General features: G+C 40.9%; 1 protein-coding gene across 1 annotated transcript; it reads right to left on the bottom strand.

The window, feature by feature from the left end:
- Positions 1 to 937: 937 nt before the first annotated feature.
- Positions 938 to 7,425, bottom strand: LOC129260758 (uncharacterized). Its single transcript, XM_054898719.2, has one exon. It carries the CDS (start codon positions 5,956 to 5,958, stop codon positions 2,122 to 2,124), a length of 3,837 nt encoding a protein of 1,278 aa, XP_054754694.2. The 5' UTR covers positions 5,959 to 7,425; the 3' UTR covers positions 938 to 2,121.
- Between the last annotated feature and the right edge of the window lie 2,267 nt (positions 7,426 to 9,692).

Here is a 9,692-nt window from a genome sequence, read left to right as displayed (position 1 = left end):
ATAACTGGAATGTTTAGTCAGGCAGAAAAATCCAAGCCATCAAAATATAGAGGAAGGTCATGTACATAAATCTGTGTAGAACACAAAGTAAAATGACCCAGAAATCAAGAAAGAATACACACTTGCAGTGTGTACTTAAGAATGGACAATACTACAACCTGATTGAGAAAGTGTACTGCACCACTTGCATTAGCACAAAAGTAGTTGGAAGAGTTATCTGTTTCTTCTTATTGTTTGCATGAAAGGGAGAACCCTTTAGACCTTATTTACTCCACTTGTGAACAGAAAGAAAGCAGCCATGCATGATTGGATTCCTAAAGCAGACTTGAAGAACAAAGGTCAAATAGCATTGGATCAGCTGAAAAGTAGAAGAAATTGAGTGCTAGGAAAGATTGGATGACTGGGTCTTATATGGGTGACACAAGTTGACTCATAAATGGAGACGAAGAAACTTCAAAACAAGAAAATAATACAAAGAAATTGGATTTTTCCCCCTTAAAACATCCATGTACTGTAGGCCTAGAGCCATCAACACAGACCTTCATGTACATGTCGGCCCACATGTACATGTATTATATGCATATATTGTACATGTACTATGTAACACTACATTTTAGAGTGAATATATTCTGAACGTTCCTCTTGAAATAATCTCATGTATTTGAAAAATAAATAATTTACATGTACATGTATATCAAAAGAATAGGTCTATTTTTGGATGTTTGTCTCCCAAAATAGGACATCAACACTTCTAAAGTATACTATTAAGCAAAGTCTTGACAGTAATCAGATTGTTCATAAATCTTCTTTACTTCCCATCATTTTGGCACAGTGCATGCCTTTGCCAACATCAGCTGATGTGAATGATTTTGCCAAGAAAAAAAATCAGTAAGAACTGAGCCATATGGGGGGGGGCTCCTGTTATTTTTTTCTCCCAATGGCATCAGGCCCAGCCAAAACACCAATCAAAAACACATACTCAAGTAATCCACCAACCAATGTGATTCTCCCCTTTCTTATTACCCAAGCAGGTTTGTGCCCTAGTTCCCTGACATCTCTACCAACAGAATGTGACAGATGCCTATATCACGAAGCAAAAGTGCCCTTTCCACATGGTATGCTCATCAAAAGAGACAGGCAAATTTCCTGTCCATCCCTCTCTGTGTAATAGCAAATTCCAGAAGAAAAGAAGAAAGGATGGGGGGGGGGTATATGGAACAGACTTTCTGAATACTTTTTCATCCCAACATCCTTCAGTGGAAGAACAACGTTCCCCCAGATCCAAGTTGAAAAGTTGAAATTTAGGATGACTTCTATTCACCTGTTTTTCATGGATTTGCGTAAACAAGTATAAGGACAGTCTACATAGTACATCAATCATGCGGTTTAGCATACAATTCTGTAACAGTAATACTTCATAAAGTATACACGTGTTCTCCATGCATGTCGCACAGAGGTTAAATAGAAATGTACCACTCACTAGTAGGACCTAACATACATGTAATCCTCATTGTGGCTAATACAAGATGAATTCATAAAAACTGTTTTGATATAGGCCTACATATTCAACACCAACATTTTATTTCAAAAGTTAAATGATTGCAGAGCCATCTTGAGAATAAGAAAATTATAATCTTGAACAATTATCAAATCCAATGCGACAACCCTCCCCCAACTCTCCCTCTCTCTCTTTAATACATGTATATAATAAGCCTATATTTCTGCTTTCTTTCTTCCTTTTCTTCTCTTCTGTCTGGTTAAACTTGCATACTTCACATAAATGGACTGACCTACACACTACTTCCTCTTGATGTTTCCGCCTGTAATCCATCACTAGAACTTAGTTTGATGTCACACACTTGGTTATCATTACCAGGCCAGAGTTTCAATTAACAGTCAAATATTCAGATTCATCAGAATCAAGTGAAACAAATCATATGCATCATAAAATGAATATATCATTATTATCATTAAATGATTCTGAATTTAAAATAAAACAAAAGCTCCCACATCTTCCTGTATCAATAACAATTAGGCCTACATGTACTCCTCCTTTTCTTTCATTTTCAACAAACCCGTTTGCTTTAATAATATTTTATATGGTACATATTCATTTGGTTATTAGAATACTGAATAATAAAGGGTGTATTGGTACAGGGTATTTGTTCTTACCTGTTGTTTTTGTCTCCTCCTAGATGCAGGCGAGAGCTCTCCTCCTTTCTTGTCTGATGTAGCACGTGGTAGAGTTGCACAGGATCCTGCCTTAGGTCCTGGTGCCAAGGATGGAGAATCCGGGGTCTTAGCTTTCGACAAGTCCGGTGTAGACATGTGAATGTTAAGCATCTGCGGTCTAAGAAAGTGTTGTCCTGGTAAAATAGGCTGACGACGAGCTGGGCGGGGCTTCTGCTGCTCCCCGACACTTTTGGTTCTCTCGTGCATCTGTGGTGGTGTTCCTGCATTTTTACTTGATGCATTCTTTGGAGCAACTGGCATTGTCGCAGGTTCACTGGCAGCACGAACATGTTTGATGGCTTGAACTTCCGATGTCGGATCTGATAAACTGCTGTGCCGCTTTCCGTGAGTAACGTTTCCTCCATTTCGTCCCAGTGGCTGGTTGGAAACACTATCTTCAGACTCTGAAGACAGATGCGTAGCTTGACCTGGACTATATCGTCTATTAATCTCTTGAGCTTTAGCCACATCCTCCTGACGTTCAGAGACTACTGGAGCACTCGTTGATTCTTGTATTCCTTGTGTGTACTGACTCAACTCATTTGTTGTCTTATCACCATTTGGCCAGGTTAAAGATTTGGTCTTTTTGATCATCTTCCCATTTTTCTCTTCATTTTCAATTGATGCATTGATAATAACATCAGTTCCTCTTGTGACATCCCGACAGACATTGATAAACATGGCATCTGCTGTTGCATCACTAATAGAGGTGTTATGACTTGACAGCGAGTCTTCACTAAGATTCACCTCTCCTATATCAGTCAGTGGGGGCAAACCTTGACCACTAGATTGAAGAGATCCAAACATATCTGCATCCAGTGCTGTAGGTTCACAGTTATCTCCTCCTCCGCGCTTACGTTCCTGTGTCGGATCACTCCGAGATCTCCCATTGCCTTCCGCCCCTCCACCTGAGAATTCAGACGAGGGAAAAGCAGAGGCAGAATTCTTTTTTCTCCTCCTCGCCCACTGTCCACTTTCTGCTTCCCTCTCTTCCTTCTCTGCATAACTATCCTCATCTTCACTAATGCTAGTCTTTTGTTTTGGTCGTAAAGGCTTCAAATGAGCTTTCAAACTGAACTTCTCTATACTGGTTGGAGATGCAACCTCATTCAAGGAGGCATCTTCACGGTTATTGAATTTTGACAATATTTTAGGAACTTCTGGAAGATTTATACCTTTTTTCCTGCCAAAGTGAGAAGGCTGGACTTCAATTTCTTGTTCCTTTTCATGATCTAGATCCATTACACATCCCTGATCTTCCTCATCAGGTGAACAAAGACCAGAGTCTTGTTTAGTATGATGGACAGTTGGGTGTTTTGGACTCTTTGCAGGCGAGTCCCTGATCAGTTTTGCAGTCAGATCTTGAAGATTTCTTGAATGATCTGGTGATGTGGGAGCACTCACAGCCTTAGTTGTTGGTTTTTCTGTATGAGATGAAGATGCTGACGCCCACCGCGATGTACGCGAAAGTGAGCCAGAAGGAACAAGCACATTGGGCCGAGGCACTTTCAAACTGCTATAATCCTTACGTATAGTCACCGTATCTCCACTCATATTTTGGTAAGTTGAATCTGCTGGGCTTGTAGGAGTTTTTAGTTGATTTGGAGAGGGCCCTGTGTTCTGCTCACTAGGGAATACAGGGCTCATAGATTCTGACCTTACATGCTTTCCCTCTGCCTGACTCCCAGTATTATGAACACTTGTCAAGTCATTGTTTGATCCTTGTGAGCTGTGAGATGATGACGACATGCCTTCAGTTCTACGTCTACTTACAGCCTCACTGAGATTCTTAGCTAGATTCTGAAGATCTTTTGAATCATTTCCGCTCTGGCTCGACACACTTGACCGGCGACTGGTCGAGCGAGAACTGATAGGGCTGAAATCAAAAGTCTGTAGTGAACGCTTGGAGACTTTCTGCACTGCTAAGGGCTTCAGCTTATGTGTGGGTGATGTTTTACTTGAAGGGGAGGTAAGAGGCTTAGCTCCTGATTCACCTTCACCAATGCGATTTGGACTAAGTACTCTTGTTCTGTGTGCATGCGCAGTATTTGAGGAGTCATGTTGAGTTCCCCCAAAAGAATAATCTCGCGAATCATTACCAGATTGGAAAGAGCTTGAGAAAATACCACCTTGTTTCCTCTGCCTTTCAAAGTCTGATCTATATCTTTGAGAGCGATCATGTGATTGTGAAGTTAAATCTCCCAATGTCTGCTTGTCATAATGTTCATCAGCTGGCGATTCATATCCTGGTTCATTAGACGGTGTAGCCGGTGCACTGGCAGCTTTATTTCCATCTCGAACATACAACCCACCGCGTTGAGATGCTCCCACATCTCTTAACTGGTTTCCCTGCAAATATAAACTAGAAGAATAGTTTCTTTCACCAGATGCAGCATCTGAGTCACTAGATGCAGCAAATGTTGAGGTTGACATGTCTGAACCAGCGGTACGCTGCCCCTCACAGCTGGGTGCGCGGGAGCTATGCATGGCATCCACGCTGTCTGGGTACCTGCCGCCCCAGGCTCCGGCATTGGATAATGTTAATGATGACGGTTGATGTGGTGCTGGGTCTTCAGACTCACTCCTGTTATTCCTGCCTAGTTTGTTATCCACACAAGGTTCACTCAAATCCACGTTTGTTCCGAGGTGACGTACAAAACTAAAACTCCTACCTCGATTCCTAATCGTTTCAGAATTATCCCCCTCTAATTGCTGAACGATTTGCTGAACGTGAGGTCGGGAGTTCGAAGTTAGCGACGATGTTTTGGAGTTTGACTTGAGTCCATCAACCATGTAATTACCGGTACTCCTCTCTACCGACGCTCTTTCACGGTTTTCCTGCTGCGAAACAAATCTCCCACCTTTAGCATCTTCACTAATTGAAGGCCCAGTTCTGTTAACATTCACACCTCCAGCTCCGTTTTTACTGTCAAATTGTCGAGCAGTTTTTAGAACAAAACATTCCGATCTTGGTTTCACAAAAACACCGCCACTGTATACACCTTGCGCCCTAATCCCTGTATCATCATTATCGTACCTCGGGTTTGGTGCAGCGGGTCGCTCATCTCCCCCATACGATCCCACATTGGAGCGATCAGTGGTGCGAGACGAGGTTTTTAATTCAGTTTCGTCAATACACCTATTCAATTCTTGGTATGATCCCGATAAAGGCTGCTCGTTTGTTGTATTGACATGAGTGATTGTAGCTATATTGTTGTTCCCATGTCCATGCCGCGATTGTGGATGGGATGAGGGAATAATGCGGAGGCGAACATTGGGATCGGCGGACGAGACAGCGAATCTTACTTCCGTCCCGTTTTCGACTCGCGTGTACGACGACTGAATTTTACCGTAATCAGCTGAGTCCGTGCCACGTGACTCGTACGATCCGACGGCCGATATGTTATTGGTATGCACAGGCCGACACTCACCTCTCCGAAAGGCGTACGAATAAGCACCTGTGTCTGGACCATCACCCCTCCTCCTCATATGACTCTTCGCAGACCCATGTCGTCTTGGGAAAGTTGAAGATGAGTATTCCGTATAAGTTTCTTCTATTCGCCGTTCGGTACGATATTCAGTGTGATATTCTGCATCTTGCGAATTTTGGTTCCCATTATTTCCGAGCACAATAGTTAATTTCGAGACAGCGCGGGAACTCCCTGAAACGGGCGACCCCTTGGGGCCATCACCCCCTATACCGTATATTTCGTTACATTCAGCCATTTGAGATAATCCTTTCCTTTGTGTGTAGAGATTTAATTAAAAGCATGAATAATCCCATACAAAACAGTTAGCCTTTTCATTTGCATATCCCTGAACAGACATCGTCGCCGAAATGAATATTGTTTACCAACTTTTGGCCTACAATGGGAAATGAATTGTCACTCCAATCCTTGTGATCTTGTATAAAGCAGTGAAAAATTATTTTCCAATCAATATATAATTTTGTATTGACAGTCGTTACGACGAAACAATAACATCACACTATGAACTTGTTTTTAGATCCTTTCACTACGCAAATTATTCATTTTCAGTCTGCTCATGATGCGGCGATTGGTGCACTATGATTCCGTGGTTTAGTTGAACTTTCATAAACAGAGACAAAGTGTAATTAATGTAAATTTCCCCGGTCGATTTATGGTTAGAGGCTCCCCAAAATCCATTTCCGAACAAAGTTGATATTTGACAACTAATGGGCATCATAAAGAAGTATCCAAATTCTCAAGCGGGCTTTATATAATCCGAAATGGCGATTGGCTCCTATGGTAGGAAATAACAACTCAGTAAAAACAATTTGCAAGTATCCAAACGTATGAATTTTCCGGTATTTTTCAGAGTTCAAATATTACTCCTTACAGTTATCCAGTTGAATGTGGAGTCTTCAAGTTTTTTAGTTATGTGCTAAAAGGTTTTCGAAGCTAAATGTTCTTATCACAGTCCGATCTCCTTCGAAGGGGATCAAGCAGAATTTCCCATGTTCCGTACTTGGATAAAATCCATATTTCAATAACAAAACAGATAGATCCATCATCGAAGGGGAAAATATTGAGACAAACATGTTCATTTCACTGCAGAACACATGGATAAATAAACAAACTAGACTTTAACCGAAAAGTTGGTGGAGAAGGCCGGTTCTGATCCCTCAGTCTTGCGCGGGTTCTCTGATGTCATTGGAAACAATCTACGAAGTTCAGGAAATGTTCAGTAGTCTCGACTCGTGAATGGACACTAGCTGCTTGGCTTGTAAAATGATGTTCCTGAGGCAAGATTTATCAGATTGAGTCATCCGGCCAATCTCGTACAAAGCGGACATGATACGAGAGAAGAAATGTTATACCCCCTGTGTTGCCCCCTTCCTCTATCTCACCAACACGTCTGTAACAGACAACCGCCTGTTGATGTACGAGTGACGGACCGACCACTTTCTAAATCCTAGATGTGTAATCCATTCACAGTTGCAATGGGCTTTGAAGAAGAGTTTTTCATGTAACCCGCCCTTAAAAGTGACTTGTAATCCTCCTGGACCGGGAGTTTGAAATTTAGATTTGCTATTCCTGGACTCACCAGGCCTACAATCCCTTATCTTAAGGTTTGCAAGAAGTCGAGCTGACTCACTCCTTCACTTGCTCACACCTTACAAATCGCCTTTCCTTGCCAAATTGATCAGACAACTAACTCTGAGTGATCACTAACTGTAATTTAGTGACGCAGACCGTGATATTTATAAAAATGTATACAGTTTGCCTCGATTCTGGCGCATTTTTTTATTACCCCAATCTGTCCTCCCCTCCCGGCGTACGCAGAGTTGCATCTCGTCACCCTGCAAACGGGTCAGAAATGGAATTTATTGATGGGGATTTGGGCAAACATATTGGACTATAAATCTCAACAAGGAACACATGCTAGGGTACAAAATGACAAATGACAAAGAAATTCTATCATTTTCGAGTTCTTCGTTTCGCTGGAGAGATCCGACATGGCACTGGCGGCAAATTTAAGGGTACCACGGGACTTTAGTGTCTGGCATCGATGTCTTCCGAAAATATGCGAAAAGATGGGGGTGAAATGGGTTTATACTATATTGGGATAAAGTAATGTTTCTTATCATAGGTTCAACGATAATTCTGTGAATCTGATGTCAAAACAGAAATAAACCCTGAAGCGCAGTCATGCCACTACTTTCTTTCCCATTAATTTGTTCCTATACAGCCATGCATGCCAACATAGGCCTTAACCAAGATGATCATCACTCCATGAAATTAGTATCTGAAGTCATTCGAATTATTGATGAAAGAAAACATTCTTCTACATCCCTCCATCATCACCGTTCCTGCATTTTGTTAGAGTAACTAACTGGGTCCGAGTCTATAATTTTTTTTGTGGAAAATGGGCTATGGGGTCAGAGAGATCAACGCTGGGATTCTAATTTCACCAATAATGCCACATTCCTTGGACTAGAAAGCGTATTAACTTTGATGTATAGCTCGTAATTTGGTATTTGGTTGCATCTAGGCACATTTCAACAAAAAGTTCATCATAAGCATGCAATAATTTTGGGCCCAACACACTTTCTTCAAAACAATGAACCATGCAGTTGATAACTATCCGCATTGTTTTTTTCTTTCTTTCATATTCATATATATTTCAAGGATATAATTGTGAAAATATTATTAATGCAAAATAATTATAAAAGAAGTATAGGAGACATCAGAGAAAGAAAAAAAAAGGGTTTAAAGGTGCACCATGTTTATAAATGAAGAAAATGGAAATATATATTCTTCAAAATATTTTTGTTAACTTTAGTATTATCAATGGTAAATAACATAAAACATATACGTATCTATTGAGTATCTCAATGGGAAAGAGTGTCATGAATTCACGTCAATGAAAGGAGATGGCGCTATATCAATTTATAAACACAGCTCATCAAATTTCAAGTCTTCGTTCGGAACTATGTTTGTATTTTTGTTTTGTAGTGATCTTTATTATTAATTCAAATAAATTTCATACATATATAATCAAGAACAAAATGATAATTGCAGCAGTGCAATACACAAATTAAATAACAGTGTAATAAACATAGCAGGCAAATTGTATCAGAACAGAGACATAATCCGAACTCATGCAAAAATAACATTTCAACAACTTATGTATGCAGCACTGGCGTAAATCCCGGGGGGATGGGGGGGATATATCCCCCCCACTTTTCGAGGAGGGGGGCCCGGCCTGTACAATCATCCCCCCATTTTTTACGAAAGAAATGAAAAAAAAATCACAAGAGATAATTGTTTTATTGGTGAAAATTCTTCCTAAAATACCGCTTAACAAATAAAACAATATTATTGAATCATAAAATGCAAATAAAGAGCCAGTTCACCATTTCCAAACGAAATACTTATGTCCTTATTATAACATTGAAGAGAAACCCCCGTTTCTTCTAATTCATCAATGTTGGGGTCTTTGGGAAGGGATTAAGATGGAATGTCAAATTTTTTAAAATGTAATCTCTAATAAAGCCATTAAACCATCATGGGGTAAAAAGATAATAGTGGAGGGGTATTTGCCGGTTCTAGGACAACTACCCCCTGGACAATCACCCCCCGGACAACTACCCCCCGGACAATTACCCCCGGAGGACAATTACCCCCCGGACAATTACCCCCCGAGGACAACTACCCCCCGAGGACAATTACCCCCCGGACAACTACCCCCCGGACAACTACCCCCGGACAATTACCCCTGGACAATTACCCCCCGGACAATTACCCCCCGGACAACTACCCCCCGGATAATTACCTTCAGAAAATCCCCCTTTCTCTCCAGCATCATTGTTAGAATTAAGCGGGACCCATTGTAAGTTTTGGTCGGTGGCACAGGTTTCCGAAATATTTTCTAATTTATCTTACGTTAATAACTTTTTCTTTCTCTTTTATATTGCTCTTTCTCCTGTTCTCTCA

This window comes from Lytechinus pictus, unplaced genomic scaffold (genome assembly GCF_037042905.1).
Source record: "Lytechinus pictus isolate F3 Inbred unplaced genomic scaffold, Lp3.0 scaffold_19, whole genome shotgun sequence".
Taxonomy (NCBI): domain Eukaryota; kingdom Metazoa; phylum Echinodermata; class Echinoidea; order Temnopleuroida; family Toxopneustidae; genus Lytechinus; species Lytechinus pictus.
The sequence above is the reverse complement of the archived record's forward strand: the minus strand, read 5'-3'. Positions and strand labels throughout refer to the sequence as shown.

What these genes read in the sequence shown, in the direction of transcription:
- LOC129260758 (XM_054898719.2), bottom strand. Translation starts at nt 5,958, where the DNA reads ATGGCTGAATGTAACGAAATATACGGTATAGGGGGTGATGGCCCCAAG.